Source organism: Bombus flavifrons, chromosome 13 (assembly GCF_040668555.2).
Source record: "Bombus flavifrons isolate JBK064 chromosome 13, iyBomFlav1_principal, whole genome shotgun sequence".
In the NCBI taxonomy this organism is placed as follows: Eukaryota; Metazoa; Arthropoda; class Insecta; order Hymenoptera; family Apidae; genus Bombus; species Bombus flavifrons.
This window is the reverse complement of record NC_138454.1, coordinates 12,656,781-12,682,783: the sequence shown is the minus strand read 5'-3', so window position 1 is coordinate 12,682,783 and position 26,003 is coordinate 12,656,781. Positions and strand designations below refer to the sequence as shown.

General features: G+C 29.2%; 6 protein-coding genes across 14 annotated transcripts; 3 read left to right on the top strand and 3 right to left on the bottom strand.

Moving 5' to 3' along the window:
• Positions 1-114: 114 nt before the first annotated feature.
• Urod (uroporphyrinogen decarboxylase) lies at positions 115-1,742 on the bottom strand. The gene is made up of 6 exons (XM_069126356.1): positions 1,440-1,742; positions 1,164-1,322; positions 935-1,096; positions 668-805; positions 418-591; positions 115-308 (listed from the first exon to the last, which is right to left on the bottom strand). The coding sequence occupies exons 1-6, from the start codon at positions 1,734-1,736 to the stop codon at positions 168-170; spliced, it is 1,071 nt and encodes a 356-aa protein (XP_068982457.1). The 5' UTR covers positions 1,737-1,742; the 3' UTR covers positions 115-167.
• A 702-nt stretch (positions 1,743-2,444) lies between these two features.
• Positions 2,445-6,594, top strand: Ssrp (structure specific recognition protein). 5 transcript variants are annotated; one of them, XM_069126353.1, is made up of 15 exons: positions 2,445-2,576; positions 2,683-2,745; positions 3,084-3,269; positions 3,348-3,563; positions 3,638-3,813; positions 3,880-4,015; positions 4,094-4,197; positions 4,525-4,653; positions 4,717-5,008; positions 5,082-5,240; positions 5,309-5,449; positions 5,577-5,768; positions 5,839-6,075; positions 6,169-6,243; positions 6,321-6,594. In XM_069126353.1, exons 2-15 carry the CDS (start codon positions 2,695-2,697, stop codon positions 6,435-6,437), a joined length of 2,211 nt encoding a protein of 736 aa, XP_068982454.1. In that variant the 5' UTR covers positions 2,445-2,576; positions 2,683-2,694; the 3' UTR covers positions 6,438-6,594. The 5 variants fall into 5 exon arrangements, with proteins under 5 accessions (XP_068982454.1, XP_068982453.1, XP_068982452.1 ...); XM_069126352.1 differs by having other exon boundaries at positions 2,465-2,581; positions 5,309-5,446; XM_069126351.1 differs by having other exon boundaries at positions 2,467-2,581.
• Positions 6,595-7,566: 972 nt separating this feature from the next.
• Positions 7,567-9,268, top strand: Rpp30 (ribonuclease P protein subunit Rpp30). The gene is made up of 3 exons (XM_069126357.1): positions 7,567-8,559; positions 8,787-8,934; positions 9,024-9,268. The coding sequence occupies exons 1-3, from the start codon at positions 7,972-7,974 to the stop codon at positions 9,128-9,130; spliced, it is 843 nt and encodes a 280-aa protein (XP_068982458.1). The 5' UTR covers positions 7,567-7,971; the 3' UTR covers positions 9,131-9,268.
• A 64-nt stretch (positions 9,269-9,332) lies between these two features.
• Positions 9,333-13,870, bottom strand: LOC138186455 (golgin subfamily A member 2). Its single transcript, XM_069126349.1, has 12 exons — positions 13,668-13,870; positions 13,244-13,333; positions 12,656-13,093; positions 12,357-12,552; positions 11,951-12,258; positions 11,704-11,880; positions 11,404-11,622; positions 11,115-11,300; positions 10,773-11,024; positions 10,388-10,691; positions 10,105-10,302; positions 9,333-9,912 (listed from the first exon to the last, which is right to left on the bottom strand). The coding sequence occupies exons 1-12, from the start codon at positions 13,725-13,727 to the stop codon at positions 9,725-9,727; spliced, it is 2,616 nt and encodes an 871-aa protein (XP_068982450.1). The 5' UTR covers positions 13,728-13,870; the 3' UTR covers positions 9,333-9,724.
• Positions 13,871-14,233: 363 nt separating this feature from the next.
• Positions 14,234-16,748, top strand: Rpn3 (regulatory particle non-ATPase 3). Of its 3 annotated transcripts, none has more exons than XM_069125189.1 (3): positions 14,234-14,341; positions 14,811-15,636; positions 15,751-16,748. In XM_069125189.1, exons 2-3 carry the CDS (start codon positions 14,821-14,823, stop codon positions 16,420-16,422), a joined length of 1,488 nt encoding a protein of 495 aa, XP_068981290.1. In that variant the 5' UTR covers positions 14,234-14,341; positions 14,811-14,820; the 3' UTR covers positions 16,423-16,748. The 3 variants fall into 3 exon arrangements, with proteins under 3 accessions (XP_068981290.1, XP_068981293.1, XP_068981291.1); XM_069125192.1 differs by having other exon boundaries at positions 14,240-14,341; positions 14,794-15,636; XM_069125190.1 differs by lacking the exon at positions 14,234-14,341 and having other exon boundaries at positions 14,701-15,636.
• A 589-nt stretch (positions 16,749-17,337) lies between these two features.
• On the bottom strand, positions 17,338-24,228 carry LOC138185877 (growth arrest-specific protein 1). 3 transcript variants are annotated; one of them, XM_069125195.1, is made up of 5 exons: positions 23,996-24,228; positions 18,963-19,226; positions 18,292-18,497; positions 17,889-18,181; positions 17,338-17,714 (listed from the first exon to the last, which is right to left on the bottom strand). In XM_069125195.1, the coding sequence occupies exons 2-5, from the start codon at positions 19,224-19,226 to the stop codon at positions 17,710-17,712; spliced, it is 768 nt and encodes a 255-aa protein (XP_068981296.1). In that variant the 5' UTR covers positions 23,996-24,228; the 3' UTR covers positions 17,338-17,709. The 3 variants fall into 3 exon arrangements, with proteins under 3 accessions (XP_068981296.1, XP_068981294.1, XP_068981295.1); XM_069125193.1 differs by having other exon boundaries at positions 18,963-19,230; positions 23,996-24,215; XM_069125194.1 differs by lacking the exon at positions 23,996-24,228 and adding an exon at positions 21,611-21,858 and having other exon boundaries at positions 18,963-19,230.
• Positions 24,229-26,003: the final 1,775 nt, after the last annotated feature.

The window sequence follows — 26,003 nt, the reverse complement described above, 5'->3', positions numbered from 1 at the left end:
GTATGTAGTATCACTTAAAAACACAAGGTTGATCCTCTTGATACACTAATAAAAAGATACTTAAATGTAATGTATTATATTAATATCTCTGACATCAATTAAATTTGTGCGAAATTTGGTAAAAATAGAATAAAATTTATTATAAAGCTTGCACTGCAACAAACAAATTACACTGAATGAATCCCTTCGATAAAAGCTGCAACTGACGTTATTGGTATATCTGGTAGAATACCATGTCCCAAATTCGCTATATATCGAGTTTTACCGAATTTTATTGCCATGTCTCGAGCACGATCGGCTATTTCTTGCTATAGAAAAAGAGATACCTTGATTAGTAGAAATATAAATAAGGACTAAAAAAAAATGGCTGTGTATTAAGTATTTCAAATATAATTTTCTGTATAAAATTATATACACCTCAGAAGCATATAATGCACATGGATCTAAATTTCCTTGCAAAGTAATTTCAGAACCAAATCTTTTTCTTGCTTCTATAGGATTAACATTCCAATCTAAACCCAATACTTCATAAGTTTTAGACTTTGCCAACACTTCTAAGGAATTCATAGTTGCACCTTTAGGAAAAGCAATCTAAAATTTGTCATTCTTTAGGAACTTAAATTAAAATAAATCACCATAAATATATCATAACATTTATTTTACTTACCATTGGCACTTCAGGAATATTTTCTTCCTTCAATCGCTGTCTCACTTTGTCGCTAATTTCTTTCAAATATTTAAACGAATACTTTTCAAATAATTCGTCATTAAGGAAATCACTATGACTTTCAAATACTTGCAATAACTATAATAGAAAAGTTACATTACACTTCATTAATTAACATTGAAATCATTTTATTTTATTTTTTTTTATTTTATTATATTTTTTATAACATTGTAATATTTTTTCAACAAAAAAAGGACAAGTCTATACCTGTGCTCCAGCTTTTACTTGCATTACAAGGTAATCAATGATGACATTCGTAATAAGTTGTAAGAGTTTGTGAGAGTCTTCTGAATACTTATACAACCATTGTCGTGCCTTTGTCATTGTTGAACTACCTCCACCTTGGATCATGTAGCTCATTAATGTCCACTAATAATTTACAAATATAAATACTGAAAGTACTTGCTTTATGATATGTAGGAATCGATTTACTCACTGGTGCACCAGTAAAGCCAATCAATGGTACTTTTCCCTCTAATTTATGTCTTGTTAAAGTTATGGCATCTCCTACATATTTTAAATCCTTTTCTACATTTGGATGAACTAATCTAACTAAATCTGTTGGATCCTTCAAAGGTTTGGGTAAAATTGGTCCCTGTTTTTTTTATCACAAATTATTATTATATTTATATTTGCTTTTTAAAGATTCTTTTTTTTTGTAGATTATAAGAAACTTTAATATAAAAAAAAAAAAAAAAAAAAAAAAACAAACCGTTCCAGGAACCATTTCAACAGTTAAACCCATTGCCTGTGGTAGAACTAATATGTCAGAAAAGATAATGCTAGCATCCAAGTCAAACCGTTTTATAGGCTGTAAAGTAACTTCAGAAGCTAAAGCTGGTGTTTCACAAATAGAGAAAAAGTCATGTTTTGATCTGATTTCTTGAAACTCTGGAAGATATCTCCCTGCTTGACGCATTATCCATATTGGAACACGTTCTGTGGGTTCTCCTTTTGCAGCTTTTAAAATTAAATCATTTTTTAATGGTGGAAATTCTGTTTGTGCCATTATTATCTGGAAAAGATTGATATTTAAAGAAACTAGTGTGAAATTTTGAATTAAAAAATATATACAAACATACATATAATCTTAACTAGTATATTTTATACAACTTATAACACATTGTTTTTACAACATTTTCCAGTGTTTTTACAAAATTATTTGCTATTGTGTACTTACATGGTACAAAATATAAAAATGTTGTATAAATAATAATCTAATCCCGTGTAAATTATAAAATTTGTTACTATTTATTCCAAACTAATTTTCTTATTTATAAAGTATAAAATTATTAAAATGATTAAATAATATAATATTTAAACTTAAGCTTTTTACTAATGAATCCTTTTACATAAAATATTTCTTCTGTTTTATTAAAATATATTACAAATAATAAGAAGATACAATGGTATGAATTGCACTTTTGCCATATCTATATACGCATAGAATGAACGTTTCAACTAATAATACGGAAAGTTTTGAACATGTTTACTCATCTATACGTACTTACGCTCTATGGTTAATTTAACCAATCAACTTTTTGCAAATTCTAGGGTAATAATTTTAGTTTTAATAAATTTTTAAAAAATTTTTTACTATTATGTATCTAAAACTTAAGATTATATATAAATTTTAGCGTTATATTCAGAGCTAAATGGACAGCAAAAATAAATATTCTTTTATACATAGTATACAAATTTTACTATAAATTGTACTTATAGTCTTAATCTGTATTAACCAATTATGTTTACGGAAAATATTTTGAGAGCAAGAACTTGGCGCGTTGTGCGCCGTACATGAGAAATTTGTTTTCTACATCGACCTTGCGTCAGTTTCTCGTTTTGAATTGTAAAGTAATTTATAAAAAGCGTTTTATTTTTTTGATTATGCGTTTAACTTGTAGATACGAAGAGGAATCATAATAAACAAATAATAATTTGTATATTAATTTTAGGTGTTTTCAAAAATGGATTTTTTAGAATATACTGATGTGATTGCAGAAGTTAAAGGAGCTATGGTAAGTAATATATTACTTAAAGTTTGTAACGAGTAAAACAATACTTCTCATTCTCTCTTTTACTTTCATTTTGTAGTCGCGTTATATCATTTCTTTGTTAATGTTTAAAGTTAGATTAATAAGTAACATGCCTAGATGAAATCCACGTTTTTATTATATTTTATAATATAATTGCAAACAAATCGTATTCTATCTTATAAATATTGAAATTATTAATAAAAATAAAGTTAGTAATAATTCATCAGTTACTTTCGATGGTACTATTTATGTTACGATGGTAATGAGATGAATAAAAATTTCTGTATAATTGCACTTATATATGACTTTCTTATGTACAGACTCCTGGGCGATTGAAGCTTACAGACCAACATTTGATTTTTAAAAATCAAAAGACAGGCAAAGTAGAACAAATTTCAGCATCGGATATGGAAATGGTAAATTATCAAAAATTCATTGGTACCTGGGGTCTTCGAATATTTCTCAAAAATGGAACTCTACATAGGTTTCGTGGATTCAAGGAAGGTGTAAGTAACAATTTTTAGTTAAGAATAAATCTTTTTTTAATTTTACGTTTTGTAATAAAACAATATATTTATTTTTAGGATCAAGAAAAAATTGCAAAATTCTTCCTACAAAACTATAAAAAAGATATGCTAGAAAAGGAACTTAGTCTAAAAGGTTGGAATTGGGGTACAGCTAGGTTTAATGGTTCTGTATTAAGTTTTGATGTTGGTCATCATACTGCTTTTGAAATTCCATTGTACGATGTGTCTCAATGTAACACTGGTAAGAATGAAGTCACATTGGAATTTCATCAGGTAAATTATCGATAATATAACGTGTTTAACATTAATAATGTTTCTTAATATTAAAATTTTTGTACATTTTTCAGAATGATGATGCTCCTGTGAGTTTAATGGAAATGAGATTTCATATTCCTATTAGTGACAGCGCAGATCAAGATCCAGTAGAAGCATTTCATCAGCAAGTTATGGAAAAAGCATCTGTCATCAGTGTCAGTGGAGATGCTATTGCAATATTTCGAGAGATTCAATGTCTTACACCACGGTATGTATATATGTTTAAGAAATATAATTTAAAAGATTCATATATTAATATAACCCCCTCTTTCAGTGGTCGTTATGATATAAAGATATTCCAATCATTTTTCCAATTACATGGTAAAACTTTTGATTACAAGATTCCAATGTCAACTGTTTTAAGGCTATTTCTTTTACCACATAAGGACAATAGGCAAATGTATTTTGTGGTAAGCATTTTGAAAATTATTTTTATTTTTTCTTGTTAATTATTTGTCTTATTATTATCATTAATATCTTTCACTTAGGTCAGTTTAGATCCACCAATTAAACAGGGTCAAACCCGTTATCATTATTTAGTATTATTATTCAATCAAGAAGAAGAAACTTCAATTGAATTACCTTTTTCTGAGTATGTATCTGTATTTTACTCAGACACTATGGTAAAAATATGAATATGTTTACTATTCATATATTTATATTATATTATATTATATTATATTATATTATACTATATTATATTATATTATGTTATATTATATTATATTATATTATATTATATTATATGATATCATATCATATCATATCATATATCATATCATATCATATATCATATCATATCATATCATATCATATCATATCATATCATATCATATCATATTATATTATATTATATTATATTATATTATATTATATTATATTATATTATATTATATTATATTATATTATATTATTGCAGAAAAGAATTAAAAGAAAAATATGAAGATAAATTACCAAAAGAATTATCTGGACCAACTTATGAAGTTTTAGGAAAAGTAATGAAAGTTATTATTAATAGAAAACTTACTGGACCTGGAAATTTCATTAGGTAAGTTTTTTGTAAACTGCGTAGCCAAAATACTTTAATATATTATATGTTTTTAATTTTCAGTCATTCTGGAACACTTGCAATCAGTTGTTCATTTAAAGCAGCTGCAGGTTATTTATATCCTTTAGAAAGAGGTTTTATTTACGTTCATAAACCACCAATCCATATACGTTTTGAAGAAATCGCGTCAGTAAATTTCGCCCGTGGTGGTGGTTCTACAAGATCATTTGATTTTGAAATTGAATTGACTAGCGGCGTTGTTCATACATTCAGTAGTATAGAAAAGGAGGAGTATGGAAAACTTTTTGACTTTATTACTTCCAAAAAATTACGGGTTAAAAATAGAGGCAAGAGCGTAAGTATGAGTTATTATCGTAATTAGAATTCTTTAATTAATTATATTAAGAAATTCTTTGTTTTTGCAATAGGATAAATTGAATTACGACAATGACTTTGGAGACAGCGATCAAGAAGATGAGCCAGATGCGTATTTGGCAAGAGTTAAAGCAGAAGCACAGGAAAGAGATGCAGAGGAAAATCAGGATTCTGAGGAAGAGTCTACCGATGAAGATTTTAATCCGAATCAGGTATGATTTTATTAAAATTTTTGGCAAACATACAAATTTATATACCTTGTATATATATATTGTTTTAGGACGAGAGTGATGTGGCAGAAGAATATGACAGTAATCCAAATAGTTCAGAAAGTGAAAATGAATCAGATGCTTCAGGAAAAAGTCAAAAGAAAGAGAAGAAAGAAAAAAAAGAAAAGAAACCAAAGTCAGCTAAAACCGTGGTAAACATTTTACTTGCATTTTTTTTTTTACAGTGTTTTTAATATTTATAAGAATGAATTTGTAATCGTAGCCAGATTAGATAATTTACTAAGAATGGTTTATCGATGTATGTATTGCCTTATTTAGTCAGAGAAGCCAAGAAAACCTAGAAAACAGAAGAAAGAAAAAGATGCAAATAAACCTAAGAGACCGCCAACTGCATTTATGATATGGTTAAACAGTGCTCGAGAAAGAATTAAAGCAGAAAATCCTGGAATTGCTGTTACAGAAATTGCAAAGAAAGGAGGTGAAATGTGGAGGGAACTAAAAGATAAATCTGTAAGACCAAAATTGTTTTAATTTCTTACATGTAATTCCATAATTATTTAATATATACTAATTATAATAGGAATGGGAACAAAAAGCAGCAAAGGCAAAGAAAGAGTACACTGCATCAATGAAAGAATATGAAGCTAGTGGCGGAGGAGGTGGCGATAAGGAGAAGATATCAGAAAAGAAAGAAAAGGGAGAGAAGAAGAAGAAAGAGAGTAAAAAAGAATCTCCCAGTAAGCTTATGACCGGAACCAGTTTCAAAAGTAAAGAATATATTAGTGATGATGAAAGCAGTAGCGATGAAGATAATAAGGTATGTTAAGAATTAAGAATATAATTTATTAGGTATTTTATTAGTATTATATTATAATAGTAGAAATATTATTTTAATTGAATATTTCTATAGAAATCAGAAAAGAAGGCTTCGGATGAAGATAGCGACGGAGGTAAAGAAAAGAAAAGCGGAGATAAACGGAGTGCGGTAATTTCATTACATTAGTTGTGTTCTATTAAAAACATTTTTTAAGATATATTCTATTGCATATGATTTTATTGTAGGAGGATGACGACAAAAAGTTGAAGAAGAAAAAGAAAGAAGAATCCGACGGTAGTGATGAAGAACCTATTGAAAGTACTCCACCTTCTAGTGAGGCTGAATCTAAAGACAGTGATTAATTATAATTTATATATTTCTTTAACAATCATTTAATTTAATCTTTACTCCTACAGAAATATCTTTAATATTGATGTATCTAGTATTCTTAAAATCATTAAAATATGTTCCATATTTACCATATTTTAAGTTATAATACAATATTGTATTAAATATTTATATTTGTACGGTTCTGATTTGTTTAAACATTTCTAAATGTTTTTAAAATTATTTAAATTTAATAAATTTAAAAACAGCTATAAGATATAATATTACTACAAATATGGCTTTATTAACACTTTAACTGCCACGCGTGTTCTCAAAGAAATCTCCGTCAGGCCACGCGTACAGCAGTACCAAGCGTTCTCTGCTAGGTGCTCCCATCGATATTTTAGTAATGCGAATCGCTCAAGTGGTAGTCTCAAGAATGATTTTTCGTTTCATTTGTTCGCAACATTAAAACCACTAGTTGTTGTTGAATATAATGAAGGAAAAGTGTGGTATAGATTATTCCGACCAAATGGTTTCTGATGCCACCACAATTAGAAAAGGAATCAAATGGTACAGAAAACTTGGCATTCGATTCTTTCTGGGAATTTCTGTTGTAAACGCTTTGACGGTTTACAAAATTGCAACAGGAAAAAATATAAATATTAGAAAATTTAGACAATTATTAGTTGCAAAATTATTAGAGTTGTCTAAAAAATATAAAAAATCCTTGTCTTTGACGGAGTCAGCATAATATCGCCGTTTGAAAAAATGATTCCGGAAAAAGCATTAGACACGCATGCAAACTATGTTATGCAAATAAAAGACGTCGAATGGACCGAACAAAGGCACAAAAGAATTTGAAGAAAACAACAACTTATTGTCCAAATTGTCCCGACCAACCTCAGCTATGTATATATAGAATACTTTAAAGTTTTACATTCTAGATCATTTTTTTAATAAACCATTTTCGTATTTTTATTTTATAACAATTCAACTATTATTACAATTAATTATAAATTAACAATTTATTATTAGGGAATATCTTTTCAAATACCTACGACGATCCTTCGCAAGTAGTCAAATAAGCGACACCCGAATATGGGTTACGTGGCCTGACCAGAAACTTTGCTGACACCCGAATACAGGTGTCGTGGCAGTCAACGTGTTAATGAAGACAATTCATGATTACAATCTGTAATAAATATGGTAATTTAGTGAATAATAAATTGATGTGAATAAATGAAGTTCTTCAAAAAAATATTAAATAGTATTTCCTTTTATAGTCAACATTTTTGACAAAAATATTATGATTTTCATAATATGATTTTATTAACCAAAAGATATCGCTTAGTAGTATAATACATATATAAATGTGTTTTGTGTCTACATACATAAAAACTCTAGATTAGGATTAGTTGAAGCGCTGTCAAAGAAATATTGACGAAAAAAATTAGAAGAAAATGTTAATTTCTAAATCATAGCTTCAACCAAACATTATAAATAAATTTACAACGTATTTAATTAAAAATAAAGAGCATTTACGTGTAAATCTAATATTTCATAAAAATGGATATCAGAGAAAGTACAGGATTTTACGATTTATGTGTGAATGTATCAGGGAATCAAACACAAAATTTATATCCTATTTTATCAAAATTATGTGAATATGGATTCAAAACAGTAGCAATAAATACTAATGTGGATGAAAGTGTACTTGGAACAGAGAAAAAGAGGAAAAGAAAGGGTGGTGATAGTGAAACATCACAGGGTATTGTTCTTGAAACAATCGACATTGGAAGTATAAGAAAAGAATTTGACGGAAGATTAAGAATTTTTAGTCGAATTACTTTCTTTTGTTCCGATTTTGCAAAAACGCATATAGTGAATCATTGTTCCAGTTTAAAAAAATTCGATCTATATGCTTTTGCTCCAAAAACACAAAGTGCTTTACAATTTGCATGTACTCAATTAAATGCAGATATAATTACATTACGGTCGAATGCTACATCATTTAAACTTAATAAAAAGCTATATGATCAAGCAATTGAAAGAGGAATACATTTTGAAATACAGTATGTAGATCTATTAAATGTTGAATCCAGAAAAAATACCATCCATTATTCTCACCTCTTTCATACATACGGAAAGAGTAAGGTATAGAAATATTTATATATAAATGAAAATAACCGTTTTTTAACACTACATAGTCGTATATTACAAAACAGCACTAATATAAATATTAATTTATATTAATGCTTAGCCTATAGATAATAATGTTATTAAATATCGAAAGATTTATTGACAAACGTACAAAGGATTTTTCTTTAAAATCCATGTCTAAATAACAAACAAATTTCTAATTAACTATTTTGTTTATTTAGAATGTAATATTATCCAGTGGTGTCAGTGATATTAAGACAATACGAAATCCTTATGATCTTATAAATTTGGCATGTTTATTGGGTTTGAATGAAGTTCAAGCAAAAGCTTCAATATTACATCAGTGTAAAAGACTTCTGTTAAGAGCAGGTGATGTACTATTGCATATAAAAGTGAAAATTTTCATGAAAATGGAAATAATATAATATAATTATCAAGTTATTTGTCCTTTTCTTTAGAGAGAAGACGTAGAGGGAAAGCTGTTTTTATCATTGAAGATTGTACAGGAAGAACAAGTATCACTGATGGAGACTCAAGATTTCTAAAAAAAAAGTTGAAAGTATAAGTTGAATTATAATAGATGTTTTTTATTATTTTTTTAAATGGTCAATCGAAAATATGATAAAAGAATAAATATTACTTTTTACTTTAAATTTACTTACATTGAAATAATAGAATTCTTATAATATATAGGATATAGATATAATAGAAATTAACAATGATAGAAATTTGATTTTTATAAACATGTTAAATAAAATATTTTTGAATATAAAATTCCATATATTTCTTTATTTAATATATTTAAAATAGAACTAATTTTTACTTTTTGTAGAGAAATATATATTTTCCATTAAGAAGAAAGCAATAAAGTAATGTACGGAAAAAGATAATTACTTAAAAAATACTTTATATGTCTTCAACAATTCCTTAAATAATATTTTAGGCTTAAATGATTTTTTTCTTTTTCTTTCTCATACCTTATAGAAAAGGGTAATTGCTTTTGGGGGAAACATTCCTTTTTTCATATCAATCACTTACAAATTGCAATTTTTATGGATTTTACCTTATATACAATTGTTCTACAAATCGTCGTCGATTAAAAATTTTATATTAATGTTCTATACTAAAAAATATATAAGATATATACATAAAATATGCTTTATACTGTAAGTAACTTTCCGGAACACCAAGGACATGGATGAAAATTCGGTTCAAACATACAGGAATCTTTACAATCTTTTATCTCTGTCAGAACATCTAGGAGTTCCGAAACACTTTTATTTTCTACTTGTGGATCTATTACTTCCTCTTTTCTTTTTATAGTTACAGAATCACTAGAACCCGTTGCTGAAAAATAATTTGTTTCGTTAAATTTCGACTAATTAATAATGGTTATATATATATATATATATATATATAAAATATATAATATAAGTTGGAGTACATGTTAATCTCTTTTGATTCATACAATATCACTTTTATTTATTATAAATAAATTTCAAGTAAGATAATTGAAATAGAATATTATATTATAAGTACCTGTTTCAACTTGACATTCTGTTCCATTGGAACGTATGTATTCCTTGCTAAGAAAGTCACTAACCAAAACCTTCAATTTATGTAATTGCTCTTGTTGCTGATTTCTCTGTTCAAGTAATTGTCGAAATACCTGTTCTCTTTCTATTGCTCTGTTTTGTAGAACAGCTCTTTGTTTTTGATATAATGTTATATATTCCCCTAAAAATAAAGAAGGGAGATAATTCTATGAATATAAAGATAAAGTTAGAGTGTAAATAATTATTTAAAAACCATCTATTTGTACCTATTGTCTCTGTTTCACTTTGAAGTTGTAAAACGAGATGTTCAAGCTTCTGTTTCTCTTCTGTAAGCTCTGCGACTCGTTCCATTGTTTCTTTAAATCTTTGTTCAAGCTTTTTTACAGGTTCAGATATAATAATATCATTTTCGTTTGAGCTTCCTACATGTACTTTTTCTTCCGATTTTGATACATTATTATTAGCATTCACAGAATGTGAATCAACTTCGGAGATGGAACTGGCTACATTTTTTTCTTTCAATTTCTCCATAAGTGTTTGTTTTTCCTTTTCTAATCTTTCTATAGTAATCTGAAACAGAGATAGAGCAAGAAAAATGTTTAACATCAATGAACGAAATATATATTTTAATATAATTAAACAAATAATTACTATAGCATGTTGAAGTTCTCGTTGGAAAGTATCTACATGATGCGATTGAGCTTGATAATGCTGTATTTGATCTGCTATTTGAGCATTTTGAAGTCTTTCTTTTTCAACCTCTTCAAGAATAGCTTCTTTTTCCCTTAATTTTTCTTTCAGTTGTCCCAACTCATTTTCTACGTTATTTAATTGAACGTTTAACTTTCTTCCTATAGAACGCTCCGCTTGAAGTTGTTCAGTTAAATCCAATTTAGCATTACTCTTAAAATTGTATTAAAAATTTATATAGTTTATTTACTCTCATTTACCACATTATTAATATGTTTTATCGATATTTAATGTTACGCTTACCAAAGAAACAAACGCATTTTCCATATCAGTCAGTTGCTCTTTTAACTGTCGATTTTGCTGTACTGCTCTCGATGCCCCTAACTGTTCACTTTCGAGAGCACTGACTAGTTTTGTTACTTCTGTTCCTTGATTATTTGCATCTCGTAAATCATTTAGATTTTTTGTCAACATTTCAATTTGTGAATCCTAAATATATATGGAAGAAAATTTTTAATTAATCAATAAATCGATGTAATTTTAAATAATTTTTATTTACTTTCTATAGTAAAAATTAGTACAAAAATGCTACCTTCTCAGATAATAAAATGTGAAGCCTTTCTTGTTCCAATGTAAGCTCATCTATATTTTTCAGCAGATTATCCGTTTCATCTTTACGATCTTGTAAAGATGATAAATTCCCTGCTTTTTCTCTTTCTTGTTGTAATTGTTGCTCAAGCTCTGAAATTCTTTGTATACAACTTTGTTCTCTACGTTGTAAATCTTCTATACCACCTCTTTGTGTTTTTATCTATAAATGACATTTAATTTTTAGAAAATTTATCATATTTCGTCGCGCCTTCAAATTTCATTACAGAGAATATAAAAATACCTCTTCTAATAATTTTGCCTGCTGGGTATCTAATTGTTTAACATAATTCTGGTACTGTTTATTGGCTTCATCCTTTTCAACACTAACAATTTTCAGAGCTTCTTTAGTTTGTGCTAATTCTTGCTCCAAAAGAATTACTGCATGTTTCTCCTCTTCTGTTGTTGTAGCAACTTTCATCTACAAAGGCAAAGAAGTATGTGAAAAATGTTTCGCGTACAGTTAACCAATGATAATGCACATGTATTACCTGTTGTATTCTAAGTTCGCTTAATGAAAGCAACGCTGTTTTTTCTTGAAGTTCTTGTTGAACAGCAATTAATTCTGTTTTCTTCAAATTCAGCTTTTGCTTTAATTCTGATGCTTCTAAACTCAAATCTTCTTTTTCTTTCTTCAATTCAAAAAATCTGTTATTAAGAGAATCATATTCACTTTGTAATTGATGAATGTTTTTCCTCAATTCTTCATTATTATTTTTTACAGTAGATATTTCTTTCTCTAATTCAGCTATGCGAATTTGTGAATTTTTTAATTTTCTTGTCATTTCTTCAGATTCCTCTAAAAAATATATTAATTTTTAATTTATTAGAAATTTATAATCACGTACGTACGCGCACACGCCTGCCTAGAATATCTCATTAATTAAAATAACAAACCTGAACTTTGTCTAATGCTTTGTTGAGCTTGACTAAGAGCAGCGGTAAGTTCTGCTTTTTCTGCTATTAGAATGCCAGTAGTCTGGGTATGAACCTGAAGTTGCTCTTTTAAAGGATCTATTTCTTGTGCCAATTCTACCTGAAATTCTGTTTCTTTTCCTTCTAATTTGGCTTCTAACTCTGAAATCCTGCTACGCTAATCAAATTATTAAAACAATTTTATTTCTGAACTATTTCTTTTTTCAACGTTTAGATCTAGATACTTTTTATAAAATTTATATACATATATGTACACTTACAGCATTACTAAGCTCAATATGCAATTCATTAACAACTTTTTTCTGCTCTTCCATATAAGGACTTAAAAATTGATTATGATACATTAAATCAGTATCAAGGGATGTTTCTATATGTTCTGACTCATTTGTTAAAACATCTGCGACTGCAGAAGCCATCTCCAAGAGATGTTCCTTTTGTACTTTTGGAAGATCATAAAAATCCACTTTACTCGCTGCTTCTGATGTACTAATTTCTTGTACACTTTCTGTGTTGATAGTTTCTTCTGTAGAATAACGTACTTTATCATGATTTATGGTATTTTCTGAAGTTACCACTGAATTTGTGGATAGTACTTCATCTTTTTGAAATTCTTGGACTATATCATTTTCCAGATTCCCTATTGTCGATGCATTAGTTACACCTTCTAAATGTGATGTATCAGTTTCTGCGTTTTGATACTGCAAAATTTAACAAATTAATTAAAAAACTTTTTGCATTTTACAACAATTAAAATATAATAAAGATTACAAGGAGAAATATAGTTGCATATGCACATGGATTCAAATAAAAAGATGTCATAATTATTATAATATATAAATTTCTTTCACCTGCGAAGGCAATGAATTGACAGAGTGACGTTTTTGTTTCACAGAATCATCTGGATTATTTTGCATTTTTCTTAATTGAAATTCCCTGAGCTAACAAAAAAAGGAAGTTTTATGAAACATAAGTAACGATAACATTTTTTACACTAATCTAACTTATGAAAGAAACTAACTTATGAAATCATAAGGTTTTCCAAATTATTTATTTACGTTTTAAAGCGTAAATATTATGTAAAATTAAAATTCAATAAGCGTTTGACAGCTAATATAACCTAAATATTCAAAGATACAAAAATATAAGAGAATGAATAATTAAAATGTTGCTAGAACTTACGAAGTCCTATAAATATAAGTATAAATTTTTTGTACGTAAATTGAATATTAAAAAAGATACTTATGTAGCTGTCAATACTTCAAAACATTATACCTTTTTCTTAGCGGCCAACAATTTTTCGCTTTTGCTTAAATTCATGTTGACATGTGACATGAAAACTAATAAATGAAATCCTTGATTTTATTTTAACACAATTATTTACATCATCATAATTAAAAATATTGTATTATTCGCTACCAAGGTTATCTCATGCCTACTTAATCCACGAATATGATCGTGTACTAATCGCTCCCTTATCCATTGACCTAATTATTTAGTTAGATGGCCAACAGTGATTGAATTATACAAACCACTGAATTACGCTACTTATAAACAATTTATTATAATAAAAAAGTAAATAATTTTTCCATATAAAATGTTTAAAATATTAAACACTTATAATGAAAAAAATTTACGATATATATTTATAGATTATATACATTTAATATCAGATAATTTTATATTATGTATACTTTATAGCAAATACAAAGTTTTATACATAAGAAACTGTTTAAATATTAACAATAATTTTAATAATTTTGGCATTATGATAAGTTGCGAAAAAATTAATAATTTATGCGGAGGCGAAAAACCCTAGCTAGAAGTTCGTTAAATTTTTCGCTGATAGTTGGATCGAGTTACGTACAACTGTGAATTGGTGCGATGAAAACGTAGAATTGCACTTGCCTTAAGAATCTTCAGTTTCTCTGCAAAAGTTTAAAGCAAAGGTGAATGTAAAATGTTACTCTTACTTTTCAGTAATTGTTTCTTTTACACGTTACAAGCCTTATATCAAATAACAAAATCATAAAATGTGAAAGATTTATTTATAGAGAATACCGTATTAATTTGACAACAAAGAAGTTTGAATTTGGTTATTAAATCTTTTATTACAAAGTTTAAATCTAGCTTCATATTTTTAGTTTTATTCATATTTTTACTTTTTATAAATATTGTATAATTTACAAAGTTATTTTATTAGAAAATGTGATACAATAAGTTGGATATTATACGTATATGTACACAGACGCAGACGCAGACACAGACACAGACACAGACACAGACACAGATACAGACACACACACAGGCGAGCGCGCGCGCGCGCGTACGTCTACATTGAGAATCTTGTAAAAATTAAATGATATTGTACGTAATAAGATTAGAATATTGTGCTTAATAGAAATCTAATTTCCATAGAGGAACTAAAATGGGTGTACCTACGGCTAAAAATCCTGAAGCTATGGATGTTGAAATAATCTTTGAGGGTCAAAATGGTGATGGAGATGTTTGTGATAAAAAAGATGCTGATCTTCAAACAATATATGATATACGCGAGCATGCTCGTCAAATAGAAAAAGCTGTACAAAGCAAAGAACCACGTTTTATTTTAAGAGCTTTGCGTACACTACCTAATACACGTCGCAGATTAAACTCGAACGTCCTACGTGGAGTAATTCTAAGTTTTTATCCTAAACCATGTGCCGAACGTGATGCATTACTGTCATGGTTAGAAGACTCTGCTGAATTTGAAGAAACGCAGAAACTTCGCATCTCTACCATAACTCCACTACCTGAAATTGATACTTACATTCATTTACTAGTTCTCGTACGTTTAATTGATGCTGGAAAACATGAAGAATCTGTTCAATGCTCTGAGGCATTGTTGCAAAAAATTATTGCTCAAAATAGACGTACAATTGACCTGATTGCTGCCAAATGTTATTTCTATTATTCAAGGGCATATGAATTAATTGGGAGACTGGATAAAATTCGCGGAATATTGCACTTGAGATTGAGAACAGCAACGCTTAGAAATGACTTTGAAGGACAGGCTGTATTGATTAATTGTTTATTACGAAACTATTTACATTATAATTTGTATGATCAGGCAGATAAACTTGTACTGAAATCAACTTTCCCAGAATCTGCCAGCAATAACGAATGGGCTAGATTTTTATATTATTTGGGACGCATCAAAGCTGCTAGATTAGAATATTCTGCTGCACATAAGTATTTAGTACAGGTAAGTCAACATTCTTCTTAATATATAAATTTCAAATTAAAATGTTATCAGAAGAAATAAAATTCCGAATAAAAATTGTGTAATTTAAAATTAATCTTTTTATCTTTCTTACAGGCTCTTAGAAAAGCTCCACAAAGTACTGCAGTAGGTTTCCGTCAAACAGTACAAAAACTGGCTGTAACTGTGGAACTTTTACTTGGAGATATTCCAGAACGTCAAACTTTCAGACAAGCTGCTATGCGTCGTGCATTAGCTCCATATTTCCAACTGACTCAGGCTGTGCGTTTAGGAAATCTTCAACGTTTTGGGGAAGTTTTAGAAAACTTTGGCCCACAATTTAGAGCCGATCATACATTTACTTTAATCCTGAGATTGAGGCACAATGTTATTAAAACTGCAATTAGGTCAATTGGACTGTCCTATTCCCGAATTTCTCCCACAGATATTGCAAAGAAGCTTGGTTTGGATTCTAGTGTAGATGCTGAATTTATTGTTGCTAAAGCTATTAGAGATGGTGTAATTGAAGCTACCTTAGAACCAGAAAATGGATACATGCGTAGCAAAGAAACTACAGATATTTATTGTACTAAAGAACCGTTACTCGCGTTTCATCAAAGAATTACTTTTTGTTTAGACTTACACAATCAAAGTGTTAAGGCTATGAGGTATCCTCCAAAATCGTATGGTAAAGATCTTGAATCGGCTGAAGAACGTAGAGAAAGAGAACAACAAGATTTAGAGCTTGCTAAGGAAATGGCAGAAGAGGATGATGACGGATTTCCTTAGATCGTTTATTTTTTCGATACATTTAATTAATAAAATGATCCAATAAAATCATGAAAGACGCTTCATGTTACACTTTCTTATATTTAATATCAGGTACAGGAAAATTTTGTTCTCGTATTGCGAAATTGAAAACTTTGAATATACACAAAAAAAAATTTTATAAAAGCGTTGTACTTTTTATAAGAACAAATAAGCAATGAAAGTAAGTATGAAGAACACAAGATTGTAAATACGTTTATTAATATTTCAAAGTTAATGAGATACGAATCTACTCCTTGTCATAATATCAATTAAATATTATACAATAAAATAAATACCAGATAATATTGAAGAGTCTTTGAAATATTTTGAACTCCATAAATTATAATAAAATTGCAGACAATTTATATTTAGTAAATTGTTTGTAGTACATCATTTTGTATAACCTTGGTTTTCTTATTTATTTACTTGGTAACTTTTCATGTAATTAGAATACAAACTGTAGAAACTTCGAACTTCAATTATGCTTTTATTAACGATGTTTTAACAAATCATCATTATTAAAGGTCTGAGTTAATTATAATTAGATATAAAAACAAATATCTAAAAATAGTATAAAAACATTTACACACGCTCAAACTCGCATAAATATAACAATATACCGTAGGTATCCCGAAAATTTTTTGTTCTTAAAGAACATTATTCTCTTTACATTAATTTCACTTGGGTCCTTTTTTTGGAAAACAATTTTACGATAGAATTGTTTTATTATCTTCGTATTTTCTTAGTAGAGTAAATGTTAATAATTATATTTTTTCCGAAATAAATGTAATATATTTGCGTTGGAGGTAATTTTAAGGAAATATTTTTCTAGAAGAGAAGAATTTTCGAGAATATAAATCTGATAAAAAAAGAGAGAGGGAAAAACAATGTTCGTATTTCGGTATGTAGATATTTACATAATTATATCTTCATAAATAAAACTGATTTATAACTAAATACTTGCAACGAATTATTCAATTATAGATACTATAATACAATCACTATACAATATTTTTACTGTACAAGGCTTCTTCCTCTCCGTTTTTTCCATTTGCGCAAATTTGATAATAAACCCATGAAAATATTTCGTAAGTTATGCATTCGTTGGCCATGCTGTTAAATTATTTATCATATTGAAAAAGTAATCCACTAATACCAGTATCAAATTGTTGAAATATTGATTATGAATGTTGATAAAGATCTTTGGTCATTGGTTTCATGGAATACTGTTGCTTTTTGGAGATCTTTCTGGATTCTTTCTAATCATCAGTCTGAAAAAATAGAATTTTCGATAAATTAAAATGAAATATTTAAACCAAATTTTTCAAAGTATCACAGTCTATAAATTTAGATGCTTATGTTATTTGCAAAATAATCAAAATTTATTTCATGTGCAGTGGTATATATTTCAAAGTGAGAAGGTATAATATAACGAGTAATCTTGCCTTGTCTCGCTTTAAGTATGTGATAAATCAATAAAGAAAGTAAAAATAATTCTCTGTCCATTAATATTTGAACACCGTTTCCTCTAAGACTCATGTTTGGTGTTAGAAATTCACTTTCCCTATCATCCTCGACATTAACATCACGGTAACCATGATGTATTTTTCCAAAACATAAAAGATTCATATTTCTATGAATTCCTTTACAATCGTATTCTTCAAAACCATCACACTGACATGTATTCAATTTTGCAGCCTTTTCTTGTCTTGTTAAGATATTTATCGAATTTCTACATCTAAAATATTTGCCTTAAGAAGTCATTTGTGTATTACATAAATTATTTTGTAACTTCGTATCACATATTTTTTAGATTTTATTTATTTTCGTATTAAAAAACATATTTACCGTCTAGTACATTTTCGTCCTTGAAACATACTCTTGCAATATTTATTGTAATATGTAAGCGCAGTTTGGCAAAGAGCGTCTGCATTACAAATCCAAGTTGCTATTCTGCAGGACACCCTTGTCCTATTCATTGCCATTGTTACAGACGATCTACATATTTCTACTCTTTGTTTCGACTCAGAACATAATTCATCCTCACATTCACACTAAGTAACAAAAACAAGATATGAATATTCATTAAAAAATTGTATCCTCCATATAAGCAAAGTACATACAAATAAAATTTAAATAGACGTAATGATACAACTTCAAGATCAAGAAATTAAAATTAATACAAGGAATAAATTTATTAATTTGAATTAAATTCCGTATCTTGAAATGGCTTAATCTTTATTATTAAGAAGCAAAAAAAACAAAAAACAAAGAAAGAAAAAAGTAACCCAATATATCGTTTATAAACGTACATGTATATTGTTTATAAATATTTGTATATGTTTTTGAATTTGTATTACAAATTGTTATGCTTATAAAAGATTTGCGTAGAATAAAATATTAGCTTAAAATATTCGTTGTTAGTGTTGTATCGTTGAATATTTACATTGATATTAATCGGAATAAACAATATTTATTTTTTATCAAAATAAATCAGAGATAATATATATAATAAGTACTGTCATAAGTTCTTTGCCCTCATCGGTGCTTGTGAGAGCAATAAGGGCATGTTGGCAGGTTTCGGAACAATCGTTCCCTTGGAGAACGGGTGCACAACCGGTAAGATAATGTTGCAGAGCTGCGCCACAGCCTGTTCTGAAGGCGCATTTTAATTTTGCTTCCTCACACTTCATTATCGAACTTTTCGCTGTATTCCACATTACTGTATTAAACAATATCACACTCATCAGGAGTATGCTCGATTGATCGAACCAACGTGACATCTTTCTAAAACAGTTGTAAATTTATACAGGTTTAATTTCAAGGATATAAAGAATCTGTAACACTTCCATATGAATGTATAAATAACAATAAAACGTAGCTACAGAAAGTTCGCAATTAATATAATTTAATTCCGCTTTATGATATCTATGTATGTATATATGCGGCTAATATTTTCATCGGCCACTTTGTACCGTTCTGTTTTCTCGGTAACTTAATAGCGTATATGTACGATTATCGGACGTTTCAAACGAACGCTCTACATGCTGCCTTAGCATATACATATTACTTTCTTTTATTTTTTTATTTGATCGTGTAGGGGAAGGAGGGTAAGACGGTATGTATGTATGTAGCTAAGAAGAAATGCAAAGAAAACCGAATATGTTTTTCATATAACATTTATTGAAGTACTTTTACATCCGATGTATATTCACTGTTAAATTCATACAAAGTGTGATATTATAAAAATTAAAAAATCTATAATCATTTTTTTTTTTATCAATTGTATTTTATCTAATGATATTCTATTAATTATAGTTGAAATATAATTGATTAAATATGCTTTAGAATAACTGAAGGTAGAAAACTTCTATTTTCTTATACTTCTGGTTCATTTGGAGCTATTCTCGAACTTTCTGATATTTTTTCCTCCTCGCTTGCTAGGTTTCGTTTCATTTTTTTTTCTTTCTTTTTTTTCTTTTTTTTCTTTTTTTTTTTTTGTAGATGCTTTCTTAGACTGAAATAGTTCTCGTCTATATGGCGAAGAAGTTAAAATTTCTGTTTTCCATGTTGATCGCTTCTCTTTCCTTTTTAGTCGACGTTATCTCTGGGATGACCATGGCATAACGTCTCTTGGTCAGACATTGTTGACAAAATTCACTCACTCACTTGCTCCATAACATGCTAATACTTTACGTGTCTCTTTATAAAATAACAAACTATTTTATATAAAAAAATTCTACGTTTGTGAAAGAATAACTTATAAAGTATATGAATTTGCCATTTTCAGATCAACAAAAAATATGCACAACTGCACAAAACGCTACTGCAAGGTTTATGTATGCTTATGACAAAATTAGAAAAATTGGAATAAATTGCGTTGTAATTTATGACACGTGTAATCTTTCACGACGAAATTTTCATACTGATATTTACTCCTGCTGATGACCTCTTTGTTTTCATTTTGTGTGCACGGTAATACATATGCACAGTTTCTTGTAAACAACAATTTTCCATCTTGCCCTATCTTCCCCTATGATACAACAGTGATAAAATGCACAAAGAACACTTATATGTATTATAAAAGTTCGACTCAAACGTTATTGTTTATATTTATTAATTTGTTATCAATTAGTGTTATAATTGTAGATTAACTAAAATAGTCTGTTCATATTTTTTTAATATTATAGATTGCTTTAAAGAAACGAAGAAACGAAGTGAATAATAATTTTATCTTGTCTACGTGTTTATTATCATTATAGATTTGTAGCACTTATAAGCATTATAGCATTATAGCACTTATAGTGCGGCGTAACTTGCATTTTCAGGATTGTGCTCGGTGCCAAGTATATATTCGCAGATTCTTGTAACGGATGCATAACAGGAAGAGATATTCCATGGTGTTCTTAAAATAAGTCGGATCTCTGTTTGTCATTCGAGTTAATAGGAGCTTAATAAAAGCTTTTGCTACTCAACTTAAGGAATCATAAATGCCACTACGAGATGATATCCGAAATTTCAACCCTTTAAATATTAGAAGTTTTTCCTATTTGTATTAAATTTTTTTTTATGTTTTCTTATATCTATAATTTGAAAACATCAAGACGTCTGACGTCTTAATAATCTAAAAGAATCAAGAAATCTAAAAATTCTATGCCTTCTAAGAGATTCGGTAATTTTATTCTCATTGCATATAAAATATTTGAAAATCGATATTATTTTCATTTTATTCGCCTTTTCTGCAGCAAATATCGCTGTAATTATGTATTAAAATATCTATCATTTATGTAGATGAAAGTTAGTATTCTTATCTCTCAAAATTTCTAATCGTACTAACGTATTACTGATCCCTGGCATAATATAATGCTTTTTCATAGCTATAATATGGCCAGCTAGATTGCAGTGAATCAATTGCTAATGATTCTAAAAGAGGAATTTTTTATATTTACTTGAATTAGTACCAGCAAATAATACGAAGTGTGACTTAAAAAAAGAAAAACGTTCCAAAGTTTTGTTCTTCCTTCAATCGCAGAAACTCGCGTCGTCTTTTTACTTTAGAACTTTGGTAAAGTTACTAATTGCGATTGTGTTGGAAAATAATACTCTCGTCTTGTACAAGCAATCGTGAAAGTGGTAGAATAACATCCTGTCGATTGTTTACTCATACCTAGTCTGTAATTAGCCAAGTATACTTGACAAATTTTCAAATTAAATTTTCTCGAAAACGAAGTCTCATATTTCTTCACGTAGAATCACTCTATCGCCGATTACATCACAATCGCTGGGACACATTGTACAGAAATCTACGTGTTTTAATTTTCAATGTATCCAATCAATCGGTAGAGAAGACAGAAAGGACCACTGTTAGAAGTTCTACCAGAACAACGCAGTTGAATGTTCTCCAACTTTACTACTCTCTCTCCCTCCCTCTCCCTCTCTCTCTCTCTCTCTCTCTCTCTCTCTCTTTACTATTCTCAACTGATACCAGTAAAAAAGCAGAGTACAGCAAAGAGAAGGGGATGAAAGAGAGCACGTGCGGCAGCACGCATACATAGTGAGAGAAAGAGAGGGGGTAGATTCTACCTGTGAGCGCTTCATTGCCAGCGCTAGTGCCGATGCTGTTGCGCACCAGCCCCAAAATGGACCACCAAGACGTTGCAGACGTGGCAACGAGGGACAGATGGCCAGCCCTATAGACCTTCAGTGATCATCAACTTTACTTTACACTCAAGTTTAAATCTCGTTTCGAATGAAACACGCACCAAGAGAAAGAGATGTTGAAACAGTTACAATTAGGGTACATGGTAATTTAATCGTTGCTCTTGGGAATATCCAATCAATGCTTATGATTCTGGTGATCTCATTCGATTAAGCCGTTAAGTCGATGGTGATCGTGGTGATATTCAGAAGAGATTTGTTCCACGCTAAGAAATAATGCTTAAACAAACACAGGTCACGAGACGCAACTATTCATACGAGATAGAACACTGTTTGACTGTCACTTATTCATTGACTGGCATTATTAGGATTGTTAAAATGATCAAAATAATCAATTGTTTTCTTTAGAGAGATCTGATAGATCTACAGTAGCGTATTTCGAAGAATTTTCTTTGACTCTTTATAGAGAATATAAACTTATCTCTTCCTTTGTATTATGTATATTTTCATACACCTTCCACTTTGTTTTCTTTGGTGCAAATATAATATTTTAGTGTTAAATGATAATTGATCGTTTTTATAAAAAAAAAAAAAAGTAAAAGAAAAAAAAAGATTTGGTCAGTAATTATATATTACCGAGTTCTTTTTACAAATTTCCTATTCTTTAAAATCAAGTTCAACGTTTGCTGCTATAACGAAAGCCGTATTTTAGATATATAATTTACTCTAAGTAAATAGAAATACAATGTTTTGTTTAATAAATACATATATTATATAAATTAATTATATGTATTAGCATATTATAACACATTATGTATATTAATTATTATATTATATTATATCATATTGTATTATCTTAATAAAGACGCATACCTTCTTTTTTCTTTTCTTTTATCAGTAATCATAAGTGCATTCAGAAGCGAAATGTATACATTGTTACATACTTGTGCAAAATTATCAATCTATATCGATGTTTTAATCGGCGCGGATAGTTTAGTAGAGAACAAAAATTAAATTATAAAATCACATTAACATGACAATCGTAAACTATAAATATACTTTTATTTGTTTTCTATAACTAATTATATTAAGAATGCAGATTGTTGTGATTTTCTCAAATTTATTTTTGTCAATGTTTTGGCTAATAAATATATTATTGCATATGTAGTGACGATTGTTATATCATGTAGTAAAATATTAATACAGAATATTCAATGAAAAACTTTATTTCATTATAAATTCTTAGCTATGTTGTTTGTTGAAAAATATTTCTTTATTAATTTATAGATATACTTTTATTTATTTTGCATTTAAATTATGTATTACTCCATATTATATTATTCACAACTGTTAAAATATGATACTAAGTAAATATTAAATATGAATATGATATGAATTTAGTTACTTGACATCTCTATAAAGATGCAAATTATAATGATACTTTCTTACCAATTTAATGGATTTACTTTGAGACAGTTGTGTTTTGTATTTTTGAAGAATTAAAATATTGTCGTCTATTACGAACTGTATTAAAATGCAACGTATGGAAACAATCAACATTACAATATAAATTTCATATCTTACTGACAATAATCAATTTTAACATTAATCTTGTTTATATTTGATATCTGTCATTAAAATAAAAATGCTTTTTTAGTATTTCCAGCATCGACAACTTTATTAAATACTAAAAACTTCAAAGAATTTTATCAAATACATAAAATGAAAGTTTAATTAATCTATCGTGTATTCGCTTTTAGAAGTTGAATAAACAAACAAGCATCAATATATATCTACATCAAGAATTACTGAGAAATGTCTTTATAAACACATTCGATACGTAGGAAATAATATTGTTTACTAAGATAATACAAACAGATATTAAGGTACAAACCTTACAAACAATCACATTGTTTTAGTAGCCTAGAGAGATGAAAATATAGGATCCCAGATACAATCTAATCCACCAATGAAAACTGCGATTCCGTGTCAAGAATTATAACGCACTATACGGAAAGAGAAGAAAATAGAAACTCACAAACGCACGGTCACCGAGACACTAGATTGAGTTGTGACGGCCTGCCCCGCTGCGCCGAGAAGCTGCGCGCGTCGCTCTTTTCCCCCCACCATTGGTCACTGGCCCGGGACCGAAAGGATTACCGATAGATTTAAGCCCTGATTAAAACCAAAAGTTTGAACACCGTCATAAATAAATCTCATGTCGAGGAATTTCTTACCACAAATTTCTAAACTATGCGATTCATGCTGAAATAAGAGATGAAATTTTCTAGACTGTTTAGTAAAATAACAAAAAGTCAACGGGTTTCTAAATTAGAAAATTCTAAGAAATTCTACGAAATTATGAAAAGTTATCATTTTTCTGGAAATAGAAGGAAAAATATTATTATATATCCGATAGTTTATTATACCTTCATAATGACTGTATGCTATTTATCAAATATAATCTTGATATTTGACGAGAGTTTATAATTTCAGGAGTTTTGTTTTCATTTCGAGGATAGTTCACAGCCATTGCTAGCTCTATCCTCCACCCACAGGGGTCCAAGATGCCCCAACCTGCTTGGCTGATTGAGACACCAGCCTGGTTCCAACACTGTGCTCTCTTCACCCCCGTCCTCGCCGGTACCCTTCACAGAACGACGTTGAACAGTCCGGCATTTAGATGCGTTCCGTTCTTTCTTACATTTCTTCTTCCAGTGCCGACCTTCCATCGGGCTTCCTTTCAGGCCCCTTACTACTTCTATTCCCTACCACGAGCGTTCACCGGGCTGCTGTGACTCTCAACTCAATTTCACTCCTTTAAACGAAGAGCTGTGGACAGCGAAGGAGATTAGCCGTTTGAGTACAAATTGTACCGGTTAATCGATTCTGTAGAGAGGGAAGGAGCCCAGGAGGAAACGAAATCGCGGAACACGACACGACGACATTCTGCCTATTACGCGTTATTAAATTATATATGAAATTATGAAAATTGTATTTCTTGCCCTTATTTTTTCACGTGATTTTATTACTGGATAAGAATAAACAAATTGTTATTCATGCACATATTTTGTAGGTTTCTTTGTTTCTTTGTACGAGGGACTGTTTCGTGTGTTATCATTTTAATTAAAGTGTAAAGTGTTAAATGGACGAGGAGATTAAACGAGATGATATTTGTTCTTGGATTAACGAGTCAGCAAGAAGCGCGCGTGTCTCAGTTTACTTAGGATATCATAATTAAACGATTCCGTTTTCGTTTACTCGGGATCGATGTTCTCTGTCAATGCCCTCGTAAGTTTTGCCGAACGAGGTAAAAAATCCTACTCGGTTCTCAATCTGTTCATCAATTTGTTTGCTCGTTCTCTTTTTTTTTTTTTTTATGGCACTCGATACAAGCGGATCAGAAGAAATTCATAACAACGTGCTCCGACGTGAATTACGACGAGGATTGAAATTTCAGTCTGATCAAAGTAAGGTAGCCATCGAAATCAACTTCCTGTAATTCAGGGCATACGATGGGAGATGTAGATCAGGAAATTCTGATGCGACACGGACGATTTATGCTAGAATAGAGGAAATAGATCGTCTGATATAAAACGGAGATATGAGAACGATAGCTCATGTAACAGGATGATATAAATTTATCTGAACAAGCAAATGTTAGTTATTTCGTCCTATGTAAATGCTTTGGTAACAACATTGAACGAGTATTGCAAGGATCTAATTGACAATCTAGGCACTTTAATTTGCTATATAATAAACGGGAGCCATTCGGGGCACAAGTACCTAAAAAATTTACAAAATTTGATACTTGACGTGAAATTAAAGAAACCATCATTTCCAAACCATACTTTCTTTCTCGCAAACTTAACATAAGGATGTATGAGATATTCGTTAAAAAA